Source organism: Salvelinus fontinalis, unplaced genomic scaffold, assembly GCF_029448725.1.
Source record: "Salvelinus fontinalis isolate EN_2023a unplaced genomic scaffold, ASM2944872v1 scaffold_0074, whole genome shotgun sequence".
In the NCBI taxonomy this organism is placed as follows: Eukaryota; Metazoa; Chordata; class Actinopteri; order Salmoniformes; family Salmonidae; genus Salvelinus; species Salvelinus fontinalis.
The window spans coordinates 518,745-540,958 of record NW_026600283.1 but is presented as its reverse complement, the minus strand read 5'-3'; the positions used below and the strand labels follow the sequence as shown (position 1 = coordinate 540,958).

Genomic DNA, 22,214 nt, shown 5'->3' with positions numbered 1-22,214 from the left:
TTTCTATTTGCCATATATTTTTCAACTGTGCTGTGATGCTTCACAAAAGATTTGAACCTTCCTATTCTCATAGCTTCTACAGATTATAAATTAAAAATAAACATTTTTGCTAAAATAATTATTATATTATTGATTGACTATGGCTTTTCAAATCACCCAGTATTGCTATCTGTAGCGTTAGTTCTAGGCAAATGTTGCAATTCTTCAGCCATTCCTGGACCTGTGACCAAAAACGAGCTACATAAGGACAATATCAAAATAAATGATCTAATGACTCTGCCTCCTCACAGCAGAATCTGCAGAGCTGGGAAGATTGTATCCCCCATATATATAACATTCTATTAGTTGTAAGAATTTTGTATAGGAATTTAAATATTCATAGTTTTGAATCCGGCGTTGTTTTGCGTATCAATTGTTAGTGTTAATTATGTTTGAAATAAAGATTCCTCAAACTGATGAAAAGTGCAATAGACATTTATGTATTTGCCCCTGCATGTAGTGTATTTGCATATAGAATAGAAAATAAATTATATTGCCCATCTGATGGAACTTTTCCTTTGGCATCACTTTAGAATGTAAAAACCTCTGATTGTATCCATCATACTCATTAACAACACAGTAAACCTGACACCCTGTGCTCTAGGTAGACGTAGGGAAACATGGGAACTCGTTCATATGATCTAGCAGTGCACGTGTCAAACTCATTCATATGATCTAGCAGTGCACGTGTCAAACTCATTCATATGATCTAGCAGTGCACGTGTCAAACTCATTCATATGATCTAGCAGTGCACGTGTCAAACTCATTCATATGATCTAGTAGTGCACGTGTCAAACTCATTCATATGATCTAGTAGTGCACGTGTCAAACTCATTCATATGATCTAGCAGTGCACGTGTCAAACTCATTCATATGATCTAGTAATGCACGTGTCAAACTCATTCATATGATCTAGTAGTGCACGTGTCAAACTCATTCCACAGAGGACTGAGTGTCTGCGTGTTTTCGATCCTCCCTTGTACATGATTGATGAAATAAGGTCACTAATTAGTAAGGAACTCCCCTCACCTGGTTGTCTAGGTGTAAATGAAAGGAAAAACCAAAAAACCCACAGACAGTAGGCCCTCCATGGAATGAGTTTGACACCCCTGATCTAGTGTATCAGAGTACCATGTTGATTACACCTAACCAAACCTCTCAGATCTCCACAACTGCATAGGGAGAAGGAGCTAGAAGCCATTTGGGATCCTGTGCATGTTAATCTGTCGGTCTCTTTCTCACTCCGTCCCTTGTGAGTCATCTGTGGCTCTCTGTCTTCAGTAGTTTCTTATTGAGCCCGATAACCACAGAGGCAAAGTGGTTCAGACCCACAAAGTCTCCACAGATGATGTTGACAGCGGTCTGGTCCGGTCCAGGAGTCTGCTTCTCCACCCAGTCCAGCAGCAGGGAGAAACTCTTCATCGTTAACTTCCTCATCGTCAGACAGGGGTTGCAGACCACCACAGCAGTATCCTCCGTCAGGTTCAGCCCCGAGGTGAAGAAATGAGCTGTCAATCAAAGAGCTCAGCTGTCAATCAAAGGACACGCAAGCCCACGCACACACACACACACACACACACACACACACACACACACACACACTAACCTGCTCTTCCTTGGGCCTTCTGCTGCTCCTCCAGGTAAGAAATGACCTCTTTGGGGTCTGCCGAGTCAGCGTACCTGTAAAGGGTCAAAGGTTACAGGTTTAACACACATCCACACAGAGTCCCACACACAGAGTCCCACACACAGAGCGTACCAGTAAGGGATCTTAGGCCACAGTTCCTTGTGTTGGTGAAGAATCGTCTCATCGTCGTACGAAACGATGACTTGCTGCCCCAGATCCCAGCACTGGCTCAGATAGGGAGTCTCCTACACACACATACACGAGAGTTCATTCACCTTTCATGCCAATAAAACACAGAAAACAATGGACACTTCACTTCCTGAAAACTTATCTGACCCCAACTAACACCACTTCCTGAAAACGTGAACTCACCCCAACTGGCACCACTTCCTGAAAACGTGAACTCACCCCAACTGGCACCACTTCCTGAAAACACAAACTCACCCCAACTGGCACCACTTCCTGAAAACACAAACTCACCCCAACTGGCACCACTTCCTGAAAACACAAACTCACCCCAACTGGCACCACTTCCTGAAAACACAAACTCACCCCAACTGGCACCACTTCCTGAAAACACAAACTCACCCCAACTGGCACCACTTCCTGAAAACACAAACTCACCCCAACTGGCACCACTTCCTGAAAACACGAACTCACCCCAACTGGCACCACTTCCTGAAAACACGAACTCACCCCAACTAACACCACTTCCTGAAAACACGAACTCACCCCAAATGACACCACTTTCTGAAAACTGAACTGACCCCAACCCTGACTGAGACAGGCAGTTGTGGGGTCTTGTCTATCCTGTACCTGTGGGGGGCAGAGTTTGTCTTTAAACAGCTGAGTGATGTAGCAGACCAGGGCCTGGTGCTCAGAGTCAGTCAGCAGGTAGAAGTGGGAACAGGACAGGATCACTACCTCCTTCTGGTGCTGCTTCAACCACACAGCCATGGTTGACAGGGCCTCCTACACACACACACACACACACACACACACACACACACACACACACACACACACACACACACACACACACACACACACACACACACACACACACACACACACACACAATGGATTGTGAATAATATTTCTAGAGCATATGAACTCACATCGAGCACAGAAGATTAACACACCAGAATGGCATGTGTGTTTACTATACCGTACCTTTACAGTCTGTAACGTATAGATCGCGTGTGCGAAGTACAGCGTGTCATCTGTGTTGTGTGTTTTTAGCAAGTCTTGTGTGTTGTGTGTATTTTTTATGTTTTTATGGGCGATGCGTAGATCGAAGAACCGGATTCCAGCATCCAACTGATCAGGAATACACCACATCTATAGGAGAAAAGGACAGGGAAAATCTCTTAGATTGTATATAATATTAATAATACACACACACAATACTCTGTCTGCAGTGTGTGTGTTTGTGTGTTTGGTTTGTTTTTTTGGTTTTATTATCCTTGTGGGGACCAGAAGTGCTCACAAGGATAGTAAAACAAGGGGAAAAAACAAGGGACATTTCGCCAGTCCCCACAAGGAAAAAAGGCTATTTTTGGCTTAGGAGTTAGGTTTAGGGTTACAGTTACAATTAGGGGTTAGGGTTGGGGAAAATAGGATTTTGAATGGGAATCAATCGTTTGGTCCCCACAAGGATAGGAAAACCAACATGTGTGTGTTTGGTGTGTGAAGCCTGCCTGTGTGGTGGCCCAGCGGTAGACACAGGGGCGTACAATGCAGGGTGCCAGTCGATCCAGAAACTGCAGCATGAATGACTCAGAACCCAAGACAGGAGAGTGTGTATCCAGGCAGTAACTCATGCTGTCATGACTCCCTGCAAGCAGAGACAAAAACAAAGACACAAAAGCGAAGTCATATGACATCAAGGAAAGGGACTGAATAGGTTTGAAAAAAGCAGTCTTACTTCCTCTAATGAAACTCGAGACAAATGTTTTCTCTCGGCTAGTCCCATATGAACATAGAACAGGTCTCGAACCCTCAACCAGCTAGCCCGAAGTCCAGTGCGTAATCGATTGTGCCCCAAAAGCATGCTCAAGTGGCAGAGTCGATAACCGCGCTTATAAACCCAGGGTGGTTTACAATAATAATGTGCTCTAAACTCTATATCAAACTATTTTTGTAATCGAAATAAAAAGGATAACAGTAGGCTATCACTCGACATTATTAAGTTGATTCTCACCGGGTATCGCCAGGTCCCAAAGCGGTGTACCCCACAGTTCCTCTGGCAGTTGAGACATCCAGTCTGCGTTCGTGGACGAAACGTCTCCGTGCTCCATTTCCACCGCCTACTGACATCTATTATTGAAGATAGCTTGTAAACAGCGAGCGGAATGTAGCAGGACCACAGTTAAAATGCTGTAAATATGTTGGATTTCACCCGGGTCTGTGACTAGAAAGAGATGAAAATGCCCTTTCCCATTTGGTCCTATTCTTGCTTCCGATTATCTTCAGCAGGAAGAGGACATCCCAGTTACCCCAAGAAAAAAACATGCATGAATGCCGCGTGACGTCGAGCAGCAATGGCATAACAGCGAGAATTGTATCAAAATAAGAGTCCTCATACAAACTACCTATCAATTTTAGCTTTTTTATTGGACAGAATATGTACAATAGCCTACTAATACATTAAGTACAGTAACTATAACTGAGGCGTGTTGAGTTTTGCTTAAAATCATAAAGTCATATTATTTTATTAGTGAGATTAGTGGTCAGTGGGCGCAGTTCAGTTGTGCAGCCGAGTAACTGGCTGATCATCATGGCATGATTGACAAGGGCCGGTTTTCAGTGTTTCCATTGTGTCACTCATCCAGTGAATGAATTTGCAGGAATGCCCTTTGCACCCAGGCCTGTGATCTGCAAGGAGAATAAAACACAGGCTGAATAAAACAGTGCCGTTTAAGACTAGGGAGGACTATTTTTTATATTTATGAGCATGGCCTTATTTCTATTACAGCATATTGGATGACTGTCATTCATATTCCATTTGCCCAGCTCATTGTAACCAATAGGTTTAGGCTACTACATGATACAAAGTGTTTCCCTATACCTATCATGAGGTTACTACAACCTAGTTAGTATACAACAGTATGAAAATGTATGCACTCACTACTCTAAGTCACTCTGGATAAGAGTGTCGCTAAATTACAAAAAATGTTTCTAACACAGGTCGAGAGACAAATTGGAGTAATCAAGGTGACAAACGGTGACACATTCAATACCGCCTTGCACACTCTGCATCTAGCTGATCTAGGTTGTAATCCTAAGTTCAAAAAGTTGCAAACAAGAGTTTCTATTGGACAAAATAGCTAGGTTTATCCCTGTTTCGTTCTGTTTGCTTCCGTTTAAGAAAGGTCTTTCAACAGAATCGGCAGAATGAACACACCCCTGATCACCAGCACATGCAGTTCACTTTCATAGTAGCCACATACAAACGGCATCATCATTTTGCTAGTTGTTTAATTCCTTCTCGCATCTACGCACTCTCATCCTCTCACCTTTTCCCTTCCCTTGTGGCCTTTAGTGCACAACACAACAGCTGTCTGTGACCAGGCAAAAAAAAAACTTTCCAAGCCAAACCTTCATACCATAACCGCTACACACAGGCAACATTGTTGTCACCATATTAGCTAACCTCATAGTCAACATAGCGACTAGAAAAAATGCGTTAGTAAACCCGCTACAATCACGCTGTACAGTGTACAGCAAGCAGTTACACTGGTGAGCCCCGGTGGCAATACATTTATAAAATCAAAAGCTCACATTGACTTGGAAGAGTTCCAGTGTTGGATAGCCTTAGCCAGCTAGCTAACACAAATAGCATTCCTCTCTGTTTGAGCCAGATGTTTGAGTAGGCTAAATTAGGTAAGTGCAAGTGAAAAAAATACAATGAAATATGCCTACAGTAGCTCTCTCTCTCCCTCTTTTTCTCTCTGCTGCTTCTCCTTAATATAAGAAATTAATTTGTTAAAAACTGTTCAATTTTAGTCTTTCTCTCTCTTTGAGTCAACTACTGCCCACATTTTATGCACTGCAGTGCTAGCAAGCTGTAGCTTATGCTTTCAGTACTAGATTCATTCTCTGATCCTTTGATTGGGTAGACAACATGTCAGCTCTTGCTGCAAGATCTCTGATATGTTGGAGGTCCTCTGGAAGTCGTCATGATTACGAAAGGGGGCGCGAACCATGAGCCTCCTAGGTTTTGTATTGAAGTCAATGTACTCAGAGGAGGATGGAAAATAGCTGTCTTCTGGCTACACCATGGTGCTACCACAGAGAGTGCCGTTCAGACTACTGCAGACCATTACAAAAGTGTGTTTTAATCAGTTATTTGGTCAAATGTGAATACATTCAGTAGTTTTATACTTTAATGTTTCACAAGTTTTTTGTTCTTCTGAAATTTACTGAGTAGGATGGTCCTCCCCTTCCTCCTCCTCCGAGGAGCCTCCACTGACACACACACACACACACACGTACCCTAAAGACAAAGCCTGCCTGTGGTTGCTTGGCCAGGTCTGCCTCATCCATTCCCTTGCAGGCTGAGGTCACGTACAGGTCTGAATAGTCTATACCCCCGAAACAACATGATGTTGTCTTATCCACTGGTAGCTTCACTGTCTGCAAACGCACCCCTGAGAAGAGGGGGAGGGAAGATGGAGAGAGGGAGAAAAGAGAGAGCGAGGCAGCAGAGAGAGAGATAGAGGGAGAGAGGACAGAGCGAGAAAGGGAGAGAGGGAGAGGGAGGGGGCAGAGAGATAGAGTGAGGGGGCAGAGAGATAGAGGGAGGGGGCAGAGAGATAGAGTGAGGGGGCAGAGAGATAGAGGGAGGGGATAGAGAAGGAGAAAAGGAAAGGGGGGATTGGTGGTTTTTACCTTCATAATATAATATACTGTAACTGTTATGCTCTGACACACATAAGCAGGTACACACACACCTGTCTGTGGGTCAATCTGAATCACTCTGCCTCCATTGTAGCAGGCGACCCAGAGTCTACCGCCTGCGTCAATACACATGCCATCAGGAATCCCCTCCCCCTCCTCCATCTTATACACCATCCGCCGGTTACCTACACACACACACACACACACACACACACACACACACACACACACACACACACACACACACACACACACACACACACACACACACACACACACACACACACACACACACAAACACACACTACATTCACAAGGCTGTCGATGTATTACAAGGTTTATGTGTGTGTGTGAGCGTGTGTCCCTCACTGATACTCCCGGTGTTGATGTCATAGTTGAAGGCTTCCACAGTGTAGGTGAGGCTGTCTATGTAGTAGAAGGTTTTGTGGTCCAGAGACCAGTCCAGACCGTTTGAGATGTCCACCTGGTCAAATAATAAAAAAAAACATAAAGGATAGCTTCAGTCTCTTTTCATCTAATACCTTATAGGATTAGTCGTTGGTACTGTATATCTCACACTGACACGGAACTGTTTATGCTAGAAACTATCATTGAGAACATTCCACTTCCACCCTTATGTATCACCTGATTGAAATGTTTGACTACAATGTGGTCCTTGTTCAGGGAGAACAGAGAACCCTGCTTCAGCTCTAGAACTGTAGGACGTTCCTCCATCGCCATGGTACCTGACAGAACACAGTTAACAGAACATTACATGGAGCACAAAACAGATGCGGTAGAAGAGAGCTTGATGGATTAACGGATTGTCAAATGAATTGATCTATAAATCTCTACCTGCAAAGAGGCGTCCAGCAGGGTCCACCTTGCCATCATTAAAGCGGTTGTTGGGTTTGTCTTCATCGATGACAGCGATGGTGGAGATGGACTTGGACTCCCAGTCCAGCGCTCCAAAACTCCGTCCCTCTCCGATCACATATCCTCCAGACCGCCGAGGGACCGCACAGCCCACAAACTTCTCTGGGGGGAGGAGTGGGGATTGGAGGAAGAGAAGAGAGGGAAAAGGTGAGGAGAGGGAGCAGGGAGCAGGGAGAGGGACAGGGGGAGTTGGAAACAGGGAGGGTTGTAAAAATAAAAATACAGAACATGACAGGAGTATAAAGTGTTGCTACCTCATAGCCCAAACAACCTGCATGAAGAACAAACTGGATCTACAAAATAGAAGTTCAATGAAAAAGATCTTTACTGAACCTTAGTTAGTGGTTACGACATATTCACCCGGGGTCACAGCTGCCTTTCTGATTGGTTTACCTGTGGCCACTGTCTCTTTCTGATTGGTTGCTGGGTTCCAGCGGTGGATCTTCTGTCCGGATATGTCCACAAAGAGCAGAGTTCCTTCTTTCTCCTCCCACACTGGCCCTTCTCCGATCTCACACCTCTCTTTCACCACACACTCCACCTTCACAGACATGACTAAAGCAATTTGACACACACACACAGTTATACACAGTAGCCCAGGGGCATCATGCACCCCAAAAATCTGAGAGTAATATTCGTATGCGTAAACATACTGAATTGTAATTGGATGCATTTTACCACCGTATCATACTGCGCTATGATTGGTTAAGACCACACAGGTGGTGAGGTCATCTTCGGTTGATCGTGGTATGAGACACGTGAACATACCAGTTATAGCTAGCTAATAAAGAGCTGTGTTTAGAAATATCCTGTCGTACTGCATGTTATTATTTTGTACGAAGCGCGCAAAACAAGACACTGAGGGGGGACAAAGTACCCAAGGATGGCTGGGGGAGGACCGGGTCTTTTACATTTACCACTAAAAGTATATCACTTTCGCAACAAACAGTCAAATTGAAGTCTAAAACATCTGGTTTCAAGAAAGTTACTCTTAATATACAATAATGTACAAAACATTAAGAACACCTGCTCTTTCCATGACAGACTGACCAGGTGAATCCAGGTGAAAGATGATCCCTTATTGATGTCACTTGTTAAATCCACTTCAATCAGTGTAGATGAAAGGGAGGAGACTGGTTAAAGAATGATTTTTAAGCCTTGAGACACGGATTGTGTATTTGTGCCAGTGAGAGAGTGAATAGGCAAGACAAAAGATGTTCCGTTGAACAGGGTACTCTGCGAGTTATAGACAGTAGCCTGCCACAGCTGTTGAATTATCTCTAAGGCAGCGAGTGAACTTCTACTTCACTCACTCTTATTTCTCTACGTAGCCCCATATAAATGACTGCACTACACCGACTTGTTTTTACTTTTAGCCAACTGCTGGCTAGGATACTATAACTTGCAACTTTGTTAATGATTTCTCAGAAAACAACACATTGTACAGACACGGCAACATTACCTGTTTTAAACGCCGAAGTCGCCTGAAAAGCTTCTGAATCGCGTGACAGAAAGTGTCTCGCCGCACAGACAGACAAATAAACAGACCATGTGACAGGGGTAGTCCGCTCCCCTGCGGTACCTCTTACTCAACTGAAAAAGCATGCCGTCAGCAAAAAATGCGTCGTAAATTCGGACCATAAATTCCAATTTATACTGTAACATTTCACATGAATCCCCCCTCACATACAGTAGGCCTGTAGTTACGGTATAGCTGTTGAATGTCGTCTAGCCACAATATGCACCTCATTTTCTGACCTGATGCGTTTACATAATAGCCTACATACAATATACCCTGTTGATTGTTACAGAAAGCAACAGTAATTCTGAGTTTCTTGTTTTCTACAGCGGCCTAGTTCCCATAATGTTCCCCATGGGACACCGATCCCATTCCCGAGTACCGTGTTGCCATAATGTTCCCCATAGGACACGATCCCATTCCCGAGTACCGTGTTCCCATAATGTTCCCCATAGGACACCGATCCCATTCCCGAGTACCGTTTCCCCATGTTCCCCATCCCATTCCCGAGTACCGTGTTCCCATAATGTTCCCCATAGGACACCCATCCCATTCCCGAGTACCGTGTTCCCATAATGTTCCCCATAGGACACCCATCCCATTCCCGAGTACCGTGTTCCCATAATGTTCCCCATAGGACACCGATCCCATTCCCGAGTACCGTGTTCCCATAATGTTCCCCATAGGACACCCCTCCCATTCCCGAGTACCGTGTTCCCATAATGTTCCCCATAGGACACCCATCCCATTCCCGAGTACCGTGTTCCCATAATGTTCCCCATAGGACACCCCTCCCATTCCCGAGTACCGTGTTCCCATAATGTTCCCCATAGGACACCGATCCCATTCCTGAGTACCGTGTTCCCATAATGTTCCCCATAGGACACCGATCCCATTCCTGAGTACCGTGTTCCTCTATCGTTTTGTAGCTCCTTTACAAAGGAATGCATTTATTCAGTGATACAACATAAGACAACTGTCTGCAGTGTGTGAACAACACCAACATGGTTTCATTAATTCAACAGTCACATGATTTGGAGAGGAGAGTCAGTAACACAAGCAGCTTACAGCAGACACTAAATGGGAGCATTCTGTGCTTCTCAATAGTCAAAAGTGATGTACTTCTCTCACTTCCTTCATTTGAACAGATTTGAAAACACAGGATATACAATATGACTGCAATTCATTGTGAATTGAGATGATCTCACTGCATCTCTTGGCTAAAACAGACAGTTCGAGAGGCACATTTCTTTCATGACTGGTTAGTATGGGAGTGCTGTTGATATCAGCTTGTCTAAGCTGTGTGTGTGTGTGTGTGTGTGTGTGTGTGTGTGTGTGTGTGTGTGTGTGTGTGTGTGTGTGTGTGTGTGTGTGTGTGTGTGTGTGTGTGTGTGTGTGTGTGTGTTAGCTTGGAATGTCTTTCTTTCCCAAATCACTCCTTCCCCTCCAAACGTGGTTGAAGCAGGACATAGGCTGGAGCTGGGGTGACTGGTGGTTGACGGGTCACTTTTCAACAGCAACAGTTCTTAGTGCGTTTTTGATAGGGCTCACTTTTTCGACAGTGAGATATTTTGTGGTTTGAATAGGATTTCAGGAAGGTCACTTTTTGGCAGCAGTGGATCTGGCTCGGTTGAGTCTCTCCAGCAGGGCTCGGTCTGTGGTGGGAGAACAGCGGGACAGGACAGTGCTGATCTCTCCTTCACTCCTCCTCTCTATAGCTGCCTCGGCTGCCCCCTCCAGATCACTGACAAGGAGAGAGAAGGATAAAGAGAGAGAGAGGAAGAGGAGTTTAGCTTCTGCACACTGACTGACACACACACACACACAAACACAAACTCACCCTATGGCCAGGTGGGCTTTGACCTTTTGCTCTGGCGTCACCTTGGAAACATACTTTTTGGCCTCGTACTTATTGTGTTGTTTCACACACACCTCCACAAAGGGCTAAGAGAGAAAGAGAGAGGTTAGTTACTTAACTAAAGTAGCCTATTGGATGAATACCATTGTATAAAGGTTATATAAACAACATACTAGATAGCCAATGGGGGACTTCTTGCTCTTGGCAAATTTCTCCATCTCCTCCCAGTCATCCTTCTCTGCCAGAGCGGTCAGCTTCAGCCACCAGTACCTGACCACAGTGACATCATCAATAAAGGACTATACAGTGACGTCATCAAGAAGGGACTACACAGGGACATCATCAATAAGGGACTATACAGTGACAGCAATGTGTCATTTTATCTCATCTTGATTAGTGTCCAGTCGTGTGGTCCAGTGCTGCAAGGAAAGACCTAGTTAAACGGCATCTGGCCCAGAACAGAGCGGTACGTCTTGCTCTTCATTGTAATCAGAGGGCTGATATAAATACTATGCATGATAGTCTCTCTTGGATAAGAGTTGAGGAGAGACTGACTGTTTTCTTATAAAAGTAAGAAGTTATGCAATGTCAAATTAGACCATGATAATGTTTTCAAAGTGTTGTCTCATTATTATAGTGTGGTCTCATTATTATAGTGTGGTCTCATTATTACAGTGTGGTCTCATTATTACAGTGTGGTCTCATTATTATAGTGTGGTCTCATTATTATAGTGTGGTCTCATTATCACAGTGTGGTCTCATTATTACAGTGTGGTCTCATTATTACAGTGTGGTCTCATTATTACAGTGTGGTCTCATTATTATAGTGTGGTCTCATTATTACAGTGTGGTCTCATTATTACAGTGTGGTCTCATTATTATAGTGTGGTCTCATTATTACAGTGTGGTCTCATTATTACAGTGTGGTCTCATTATTACAGTGTGGTCTCATTATTACAGTGTGGTCTCATTATTATAGTGTGGTCTCATTATTATAGTGTGGTCTCATTATTACAGTGTGGTCTCATTATTACAGTGTGGTCTCATTATTACAGTGTGGTCTCATTATTACAGTGTGGTCTCATTATCACAGTGTGGTCTCATTATTACAGTGTGGTCTCATTATTATAGTGTGGTCTCATTATTACAGTGTGGTCTCATTATTACAGTGTGGTCTCATTATTATAGTGTGGTCTCATTATTATAGTGTGGTCTCATTATTATAGTGTGGTCTCATTATTATAGTGTGGTCTCATTATTACAGTGTGGTCTCATTATTACAGTGTGGTCTCATTATTACAGTGTGGTCTCATTATTACAGTGTGGTCTCATTATTACAGTGTGGTCTCATTATTACAGTGTGGTCTCATTATTACAGTGTGGTCTCATTATTACAGTGTGGTCTCATTATTACAGTGTGGTCTCATTATTACAGTGTGGTCTCATTATCACAGTGTGGTCTCATTATTACAGTGTGGTCTCATTATTATAGTGTGGTCTCATTATTACAGTGTGGTCTCATTATTATAGTGTGGTCTCATTATTATAGTGTGGTCTCATTATTATAGTGTGGTCTCATTATTATAGTGTGGTCTCATTATTACAGTGTGGTCTCATTATTATAGTGTGGTCTCATTATTACAGTGTGGTCTCATTATTATAGTGTGGTCTCATTATTATAGTGTGGTCTCATTATTATAGTGTGGTCTCATTATTACAGTGTGGTCTCATTATTACAGTGTGGTCTCATTATTATAGTGTTGTCTCATCTCTCTCTCCCTCTGGTTTTACACACAGCTCTGACACACACACTAACCCCACCAGACATGCCACCAGGGGTCTTTTCAGTCCCCAGGTCCAGAACAAATTCAAGGAAACGTACAGTATTATATGGAACCATGATTGCATGGAACTCCCATCTCATATAAAACGCAAATGAAGAGCAAACCTGGTTTAAAAAAAACAAGTAAAGCAACACCTCACAACGCCTCTCCCACATGTGACCTACCTGTTGTGTGTATGTACTGACATGTATGTGGAACTGATAGATACACACACACAGACTACATGTTAATGTTTTTAAATGTACACTACCGTTCAAAAGTTTGGGGTCACTTAGAGAAAAAACAAAAAAAAAAAAAATATTTTTTTTTTGTCCATTAAAATAACATCAAATTGATCAAAAATACAGTGTAGACATTGTTAATGTTGTAAATGACTATTGTAGCTGGAAACGGCTGATATTTTATGGAATATCTACATAGGCGTACAGAAGCCCATTATCAGCAACCATCACTCCTGTGTTCCAATGGCACGTTGTGTTAGCTAATCCAAGTTTATCATTTTAAAAGACTAATTGATCATTAGAAAACCCTTTTTCAATTTTGTTAGCACAGCTGAAAACTGTTGTTCGGATTAAAGATGCAATACAACTGGCCTTCTTTAGACTATTTGAGTATCTGGAGCATCAGCATTTGTGGGTTCGATTACAGCTTCAAAATGTCTAGAAACAAAGATCGTTCTTCTGAAACTCATCAGTCTATTCTTGTTCTGAGAAATGAAGGCTATTCCATGTGAGAAATTGCCAAGAAACTGAAGATCTTGTACAACGCTGTGTAATACTCCCTTCACAGAACAGCGCAAACTGGCTCTAACCAGAATAGAAAGAGATGTGGAAGTCCCCGGTGCACAACTGAGCAAGAGGACAAGTACATTAGAGTGTCTAGTTTGAGAAACAGACGCCTCACAAGTCCTCAACTGGCAGCTTCATTAAATAGTACCAGCAAAACACCTGTCTCAACGTCAACAGTGAAGAGGCAACTCCGGGATGCTGGCCTTCTAGGCAGAGTTGCAAAGAAAAAGCCAAATCTTAGACTGGCCAATAAAAATAAAAGATTAAGTTGGGCAAAAGAACACAGACACTGGACAGAGGAACTCTGCCTAGAAGGCCAGCGTCGCTTCTTCACTGATGACGTTGAGACTGGTGTTTTGTGGGTACTATTTAATGAAGCTGCCAGTAATGTCTTTTTCGTTGTGTCGGACCCCAGTATGGATCCTAATAAAATAAAATCAAGAATGGACTACACAGTGACGTCATTGATAAGGTACTACACAGTGACGTGTTCAATATGCGACGACACAGTGACAATATGCCGCGTTCAAAACAACTGGGTACTCACAACTGGGAAATCTCTGACTTCCGAGCGTTCAAGACAACTGGGTACTCACAACTGGGAAATCTCTGACTTCCGAGCGTTCAAGACAACTAAGGGGGGGGGGGGGGGGGGGGAGAAACAAGCTCCGAATCATTTTGAACGGTCATCCAACTCGGAAACTCTGGCAACTTTGTAGAACTCAAACATTCCGACCTGAAGATCACTGACGTTATGATTTGACCTTGTTTTTTCCCCAGAGTTCCCAGGTGTCTTGAAAGCAGCATAACACACAGCCCTTACCTTTTGTCTGGCACCCTGAAGTCCCTGTAGAGCTGTTCAGCCTGCTTGTGGAAGTTGGAGGTGAGGAGGGCATGCAGAGTCTCCTGGAGAGACAGGCCCAGCAGAGCCTCTCCCTTCTCCTCATCCAGACGCCTCTGGAACCGTAGCAGCTTCATCTCCTCCTCTGTCGCCTGGAGCAGACAGAGACAGAGAGAGACAGAGAGAGACAGAGAGAGACAGAGAGAGACAGAGAGAGAGACAGAGAACATAATAATAATAATAATAATAATGAGACAACATTTTGAGAACATTGTCATGATCTAATATACATGTTCATTTTTGGTCCAACGTGCTAATGCTATTCAGAGCCTGGTGAGACCAAATATGCACTTAAAACTGTCTGGGTCTCACCTTGGCTGCAAACTCGTTCCTGGCCTTGTTGTACTCGTCCACAGCACTCTGCAGCAGAGACAGGCGAGCCTCCAGCTTCTTCTCCTTGTAACTGGCCTTGACGTAGAAGTTACCCAGCTCCTGATGGTCATCGTCTTGGTTGAACAGATCCTTCAGTGTGTCCTGTTCCTGGTGCTTACAGAACTAACACACACACATTAAACCACATTTTGTGCGTGTGTACCTGTGTGTAGAGTCTGTTGTGTGTGTGTGTGTCTGTGTCTATACCTGTCGGTAGAGGCTCAGGGCTACCGGTTGGTTTCTGAGCGTCATGAAGAAGTCTCCTCTGTTCATCTCGTTCTTCAGGTATGTCACCACCGTGTAAACCAGGTCTGTGTCTCCACTCTCTATAGCTTTACTCAGGGCCAGTTGACTCCTCTTCATCTTCAGTAGCAGGGGGACCTGCTCCCCAGAACGAGGCTCAAACTCCAACAACTAGACTCAGAGAGAGAGGCAAAAATTGTTGGGAGGAGAGGGAGGAGGCAGAGGGAAAGAAAGAAAGAGAGGAGAGGGAGGAGGCAGAGGGAAAGAAAGAAAGGAGAGAGGGTGGTGACAGAGGGAAAGAAAGAGGAGAGGGTGGTGACAGAGGGAAAGAGAGGAGAGGGTGATGACAGAGGGAAAGAGAGGGTGGTGACAGCGGGAAAGAGAGGGTGATGACAGAGGGAAAGAAAGGTGGGAGAGGGAAAGAGAGGAGAGGGAAAGAGAGGAGAAAGAGAGGAGAGGGTGGTGACAGAGGGAAAGAAAGAGAGGAGAGGGTGGTGACAGAGGGAAAGAAATAGAGGAGAGGGTGGTGGGACAGGGAAAGAGAGGAGAAGGAAAGAGAGGAGAGGGAAAGAGAGGAGAGGGTGGTGACAGAGGGAAAGAAAGAGAGGAGAGGGTGGTGACAGAGGGAAAGAAAGAGAGGAGAGGGTGGTGACAGAGGGAAAGAAAGAGAGGAGAGGGTGGTGACAGAGGGAAAGAAAGAGAGGAGAGGGTGGTGACAGAGGGAAAGAAAGAGAGGAGAGGGTGGTGACAGAGGGAAAGAAAGAGAGGAGAGGGTGGTGACAGAGGGAAAGAAAGAGAGGAGAGGGTGGTGACAGAGGGAAAGAGAGGAGAGGGTGGTGACAGAGGGAAAGAGAGGAGAGGGTGGTGACAGAGGGAAAGAGAGGAGAGGGTGGTGACAGAGGGAAAGAGAGGAGAGGGTGGTGACAGAGGGAAAGAGAGGAGAGGGTGGTGACAGAGGGAAAGAGAGGAGAGGGTGGTGACAGAGGGAAAGAGAGGAGAGGGTGGTGGGAGAGGGAAAGAGAGGAGAGGGTGGTGGGAGAGGGAAAGAGAGGAGAGGGTGGTGGGAGAGGGAAAGAGTATTGTCAAGGTAACATTCCCAATGATAAACCTCTGTGAGCATGTTCAATCCATCCAAATGATGTCTTTTTGATTGCCTCTAATCACTCTCTCTTCTGTTGGAAGCACGTGACGCAGGGTGTGGCTGTCCCTTGATAGTCAGTTCAGGCCTGCTGGTGTGTGTGTGTGTGTACCTTGATGGCCAGTTCCGTCCTGCCACACTCATATGCTCTGGCAGCGATCTCAGAGTAGGAGATTCCTGCTGCCTCACCCAGCTTCACACTGACAGCATGTGCTATGGACTCATCAGGCTCTTCTTTCTGCTGGACCTGAGACACACGTTTTATTTCAATCTCAAGAGGTACAGTCCCAGGAAAACTATCTGCCCCCTTTTTCATTTTACTGAATGTCATCAGACCTTCAACCAAAACCTGATATTAGATAAAAGGAACCTGAGTTCACATATAACTAAAAATATTTTTTTATTTCATTAACAAAGCTATACAACACCCAATGCCCCTGTGTCAAAAACTAATTGCCCCCTTACACTCAATAACTGGTTGTACCTCCTTCAGCTGCAATGACTCCAACCAAACACTTCCTGTAGTTGATCAGTCTCTCACCTCACTGTGGAGGAATTTTGGCCCACTCTTCCATGCAGAACTGCTTTAACTCAGTGACATTTGTGGGTTTTTAAGCATGAACTGCTTGTTTCAAGTCCTGCCACAACATCTCAATTGGGATTAGGTCTGGACTTTGACTAGGCCATTCGAAAACGTCAAAACATTTTTTTTGTCATTTTCATGTAGACTTGATTGTGTGTGTTGGATCATTGTCTTACTGCATGACCCAGCTGTGCTTCAGCTCCCAGGCGGATGGCCTGACATTCTCCTGTAGAATTCTCTGATACAGAGCAGAATTCATGGTTCCTTCTATTAAGGCAAGTGGTCCAGGTCCTGAGGCAGCAAAGCATCCCCAAACCCTCACACTACCACCACCATGCTGACCGTTGGTATGAGGTTCTTACTGTGAAATGCAGTGTTTGGTTTTCTCCAGACATAATGGGACCCATCTCATCCAAAAAGTGGACTCAAGTTTGACAAAAAGCACCTGGATGATCATCAAGACTCTTGGAAGAATATTCTATGGACAGATGAGTCAAAACTATCACTTTTTTGGTCAAACCAGTTCATGCTTGTTAACACAAGTTACAGCAGTTCTGCATGGAAGAGTGGACCAACATTCCTCCACAGCGACGTGAGAGACTGATCAACAACTACAGGAAGTGTTTGGTTGGAGTCATTGCAGCTAAAGGTGGTAAAACAAGTTATTGAGTGTAAGGGGGCAATTACTTTTTCACACATGGGCATTGGGTGTTGCATAACTTTGTAAACTCAGGTTCCTTTTATCTAATATTAGGTTTTGGTTGAAGATCTGACCAGATTCAGTATCAAAAATATGCAAAAGTAGAGAACATTTGAATGGGGGCAAATAGTTTTCCACAGCACTGTACCTGTTAGAGCATGTTAAGAACATACATGCAGGTAAATGAGCCCTCGGTCTCACCTTGCAGCAGGCCCAGTGCTTAAGAACTCTGCTGACTCCCTGGTACTCTGGCGTTTTCAGATAGCGACAGATCTCAATGGCCAGGGGATACAGCTTACGGTACACCAACCTGTTTAACATACAGAGAGTAAACACACACACACCGTGTAAACACACACCCACACACACACACCTGGGGTGTTACCTGTCAATGAGGACCTGAACAGTCATCTGTTTGTACTGTGTGTGTGTGAGGGGGATCCCCACGGTGTAGTCTCGGACAGAGTTGAGAACTTTCAGGTCTCGACACATACTGACAAATGGCTCTGGTGGGTAGTTACTGAGAAAACACTTCCCAAACGACGCAGCCTAGAGGCAGGGAGAGAGGGTGAGGGAGGGAGGGAGAGAGGAATAGAGTGGGGGAGAAAAACATGAATATATCTGTGGACTGACTCATTTTGATCTTCAACTTAGCATGCAGGCATAGATGGGAGAGAGAGAAAAGAAGTGAGAGAGAGAGGAAGACATAGGGAGAGAGAGCGAGCAAGGTAGAGGGAGAGAGAAAGAGTGTGTCTTACCCTGAGCAGTGTTTTCTGGGTCTCTGGTTCATGTTCATAACCGGCAGCCTCCACACACTGTCTCACCGCTTCCCCCAATACACTCTGTTCCTTTATCTCTCTCAGGTACTCATCTGCCTTCTGACTGGACTTCTATACACACACACACACACACACACACACACACACACACACACACACACACACACACACACACACACACACACACACACACACACACACACACACACACACACACACACACACACACACACACACACACGTAAAACCATCTCCTCCGATATATGTATCCAGTAAAGTGAAAAGCTCTTACAGTCACACAGCCAGACACAGACACGTACCTCCCAGACACAGACGCGTACCTCCCAGACACAGACGCGTACCTCCCAGACACAGACGCGTACCTCCCAGACACAGACGCGTACCTCCCAGACACAGACGCGTACCTCCCAGACACAGACGCGTACCTCCCAGACACAGACGCGTACCTCCCAGACACAGACGCGTACCTCCCAGAGACAGACGCGTACCTCCCAGAGACAGACGCGTACCTCCCAGAGACAGACGCGTACCTCCCAGACACAGACGCGTACCTCCCAGACACAGACACGTACCTCGTACTCCTTGTGTGCCTCCAGTAGTAAAGCTCCAGGAGCCATGGAGGCGATTTTAAAGATGTCCTGGCAGGCCGAGGGCACCTCCTGCAGCAGCTCATGCCTGGACCCTCCTACGATCCTCACTCCATCCAGCTCTGCTACACACACACTCTCCTCATCCAGAGTGTATCTAAACACTGGTTAAGGCTCCATGAGAGGGCACACATTTGGATCAGTGGCAGATTTTTATTATGTTTGTGTTGATGTCTGCGAACAGAATTGCTAATTGTAAATTTAATGTCATATTGGTAATTGTACCTTTAACAGTAACAAACCAACAGGAACAAGCTAGCTGAGCTAACAGGAACAAGCTAGCTGAGCTAACAGGAACAAGCTAGCTGAGCTAACAGGAACAAGCTAGCTGAGCTAACAGGAACAAGCTAGCTGAGCTAACAAGAACAAGCTAGCTGAGCTAACAGGAACAAGCTAGCTGAGCTAACAGGAACAAGCTAGCTGAGCTAACTTGCATAACTGCTGTGAGCTGAAGGATACTGGATGGTGTCTGTACACTCTCCGGCCACCAGTAGGAGCCTGTCCCACATGATGACCACAGAGGGCTGCTGGCTCTTTGGCCTTCTGCACCAGACCATCTGCTTAGGAGGGGTCCTCACCTTGGTGTCCACCTCACTCAGCTTGTCCTGGGGAACAAACAACAGTCAGTAGCAGACTGCCATAATACACATCTACATTAGACATGTCTGATATACAGGGCTTCTACTGACGATGTAACTTGACAGGAAAAAAACTCTTGGCCCAAAATGGTCAGCACTCCCCACACCAGAGCGATTTACACTCTACGGCTGCCTGGCAACCTAGATAACCTGTGATAAGACTGGTAATGCCTGGATGGGTTGAGGACCACTGGTGTGTATAGACAATAGATAATAATGGAAGCTAGCCACATCATGGAGCCATACAGTATGAGGGATAGTAATCCATGTTACCTTGAGGTTGGCTGAGCCCATCCACAGGTGTCCAGAGTCTGTGAACAGAGCCAGGTACTTATAGCTGAATGACACAGCCATGTTCACGATGCTACAGGCCTGGGGAGAGAGGCCTGGAGGTGTCTGGAACAAACACACACAGTTAGAGGTGAGAGAGCAAGGATGATTAGACATAGTAATGAATAAGTTGTGTGTGTTTGTCTCACCACAGGGGTGCAGGATGTGTTGTCCAGTATGTAGAGGTCAGCTCCGTTGGCCAGCAGCACTTTGGTCTGTCTGTCCTGAGTCAGCACTGCCCAGCAGGAGGGTGCCCCCTGGAGGCCTGTAGGAACAACACACCAATTAATCAATTAAATAGTGAAAAATGTCTCAATTCATTTGGAATTGAGGACTGACAGGATTTCACATACACACACACCTGGGACTTCCGGGAGTCTCCTCAGCTTCAGGTCGTCAATGTTCGTGGCCAGGGTGAAGCGTGAGGCTCCCGTCACTATGGCGACACCGGTTCCGTAGGGCGAGTGGAACACCTTGGCTTCCAGCACCTGGTTTTGAACCACATCCTGTCAAAGACACACACGTCAGGTGGGTGATCATGTTTTTATCATGTTTTTTTGTGTTATGTGTGCTCACGTTGCCCATGCTGAAGTGTCTTTTGAAGGCACCAAACAGGTCGTAGATGAGGACAGTGCCATCCTCCTGGATACACAGCAGGTCATCACACACCGTCCAACCCAGCTGTCTCACTGGGCCACTCTTCCACTGGAGAAACGAGTGCAGGAGAATGGGAGGGACAGACAGAGAAAGAATGAATAAGTGTGTGTGTGTGTGTGTGTGTGTGTGTGTGTGTGTGTGTGTGTGTGTGTGTGTGTGTGTGTGTACCGGGAAGCTGGCCATGTTCACGCCTGAGGAAGAGTAGATCTCCAGCTGGGGCCGTGCGCTGGAGGAAGGCCTCTGTGGCTGCCTTAGAAGAGCTGAGAGATGGTGATGAAGGGAAATAGATGGAGGGAGGTATAGAGAGACGGAGAGAGAGTGAGGAACATGCTTCTTTAATTAGCTATGTGGTTATAATACGCATGTTGTAGATTATAAATATTTTGCAACAATGTGAGTTTCTCCAAATTGTGCACGTGATTCTCTCTGCTCCATCATATTGGTGTGTGTGTGTATGTACTCACCGATCGGTCCCCCGTATGGGGCTGCTGCCACCAGGCATTCCTTGAGCCCATCTCTCAAGCTCCATCCCATCTCATACAGCTCGATCTTCCTGTAGAGTGGAAACACACACACACACACACACACACACACACACACACACACACACACACACACACACACACACACACACACACACACACACACACACACGACAGAGTCAACCTAAATATGAAATATATCTAGCTAGCTAACGTTAGCATTTTGCAAAGATTCTGGTCATGTGAGCAAGCTAACACAACTAGCTAGCTAAAATCTGCTTACCTGTAAAACGCTTCCCCGAGCGGATTCCAGTTTGCCGTTATAAATGCCATGCTTCACCCCGTAAATTATAACCCTGGCATATGGTTTGTATAACTAATTTGGTGGTGTGTGTATTTGTTATTGTTTAGATTCGCCTGTCATCTGACGTTTTGTCGAGAGCAGCCTAGTTCCGGATTTTCTTCTTCTCTTTACGACGACGGAAGAACCCAGTTCATTACCGCCAGTAACTGGTTGGAGACTGCAGTTTGTTTTTAGCCACTGACAATTAGACAGATATTTAACCGGATGTATAAATGTGAAGCATCCTGTTGGCGTTTTCACTCACTACCAAATATGATAGTGAGTAGGAAGCCAAGTGTCCGGCAGTGGGAGAAGCTGGAACGAGATGGATTTTGGCCGACATTTTGCACGTTTTCTCATCGATGAAACATTTGGTCTCAATACAGTTTTCTGTTCCCAAAACTATAATCTGTTACGAACATAGTGGACTAAGTTTTGTAGATTTTACCCTTTGCTAAAGCTGAGAAAAAAATGGCATTGTTTAAAAGGAGTGCAAGGGCGAATTGAGTTCCCGAACGTAAATATTCAAATGCATGCTACAACGCGCCAATAGGATCTCGCTAAATCGTGCTTGGCTTTGCCCATCTCCTTGCTTGTTCTGCCCACTATGACTCATTTGTTCCCATTTCAAATGACGGGCTGTGGTCAATCTTTGTTTTAGATCTTAATTTAGTAGGCAAAGCAAAAATCCAAACTAAACCAGTGGTCGCCAACCAGTGAACTGGCCGAATTCCTAGTCGATCATGAAACATTTCCGGAGAAAAGACAATGATAAAGGCATGCGCTCATTTGTTATGTGTTGTGCTGTTGGCAGTAGGTGCACTTCATTCAGAAGCCCTGCGCACCGGATGGGAAAGTGGTCCCAT

At 45.1% G+C, this 22,214-nt stretch overlaps 3 protein-coding genes across 5 annotated transcripts; all 3 read right to left on the bottom strand.

Annotated features, from left to right (window-relative positions):
* Window positions 1–458: 458 nt before the first annotated feature.
* Window positions 459–4,162, bottom strand: LOC129842927 (PI-PLC X domain-containing protein 1-like). 3 transcript variants are annotated; one of them, XM_055911635.1, is made up of 7 exons: window positions 3,871–4,162; window positions 3,368–3,504; window positions 2,841–3,008; window positions 2,040–2,639; window positions 1,800–1,912; window positions 1,647–1,720; window positions 459–1,548 (listed from the first exon to the last, which is right to left on the bottom strand). In XM_055911635.1, the coding sequence occupies exons 1-7, from the start codon at window positions 3,965–3,967 to the stop codon at window positions 1,298–1,300; spliced, it is 1,440 nt and encodes a 479-aa protein (XP_055767610.1). In that variant the 5' UTR covers window positions 3,968–4,162; the 3' UTR covers window positions 459–1,297. The 3 variants fall into 3 exon arrangements, with proteins under 3 accessions (XP_055767610.1, XP_055767612.1, XP_055767611.1); XM_055911637.1 differs by having other exon boundaries at window positions 2,484–2,639; XM_055911636.1 differs by having other exon boundaries at window positions 3,404–3,504.
* Window positions 4,163–4,264: 102 nt separating this feature from the next.
* On the bottom strand, window positions 4,265–9,076 carry LOC129842929 (regucalcin-like). The gene is made up of 8 exons (XM_055911638.1): window positions 8,968–9,076; window positions 7,899–8,060; window positions 7,425–7,607; window positions 7,215–7,315; window positions 6,939–7,053; window positions 6,623–6,754; window positions 6,165–6,319; window positions 4,265–4,544 (listed from the first exon to the last, which is right to left on the bottom strand). The coding sequence occupies exons 2-8, from the start codon at window positions 8,056–8,058 to the stop codon at window positions 4,494–4,496; spliced, it is 897 nt and encodes a 298-aa protein (XP_055767613.1). The 5' UTR covers window positions 8,059–8,060; window positions 8,968–9,076; the 3' UTR covers window positions 4,265–4,493.
* Window positions 9,077–9,942: 866 nt separating this feature from the next.
* On the bottom strand, window positions 9,943–21,553 carry LOC129842926 (vacuolar protein sorting-associated protein 16 homolog). Its single transcript, XM_055911634.1, has 19 exons — window positions 21,289–21,553; window positions 20,988–21,076; window positions 20,692–20,783; window positions 20,443–20,571; window positions 20,228–20,372; window positions 20,016–20,131; window positions 19,810–19,932; window positions 19,358–19,503; window positions 18,824–18,995; window positions 18,210–18,341; window positions 17,837–18,000; window positions 17,653–17,761; window positions 16,281–16,415; window positions 14,995–15,201; window positions 14,728–14,910; window positions 14,338–14,507; window positions 11,056–11,152; window positions 10,865–10,968; window positions 9,943–10,768 (listed from the first exon to the last, which is right to left on the bottom strand). Exons 1-19 carry the CDS (start codon window positions 21,336–21,338, stop codon window positions 10,624–10,626), a joined length of 2,508 nt encoding a protein of 835 aa, XP_055767609.1. The 5' UTR covers window positions 21,339–21,553; the 3' UTR covers window positions 9,943–10,623.
* Window positions 21,554–22,214: the final 661 nt, after the last annotated feature.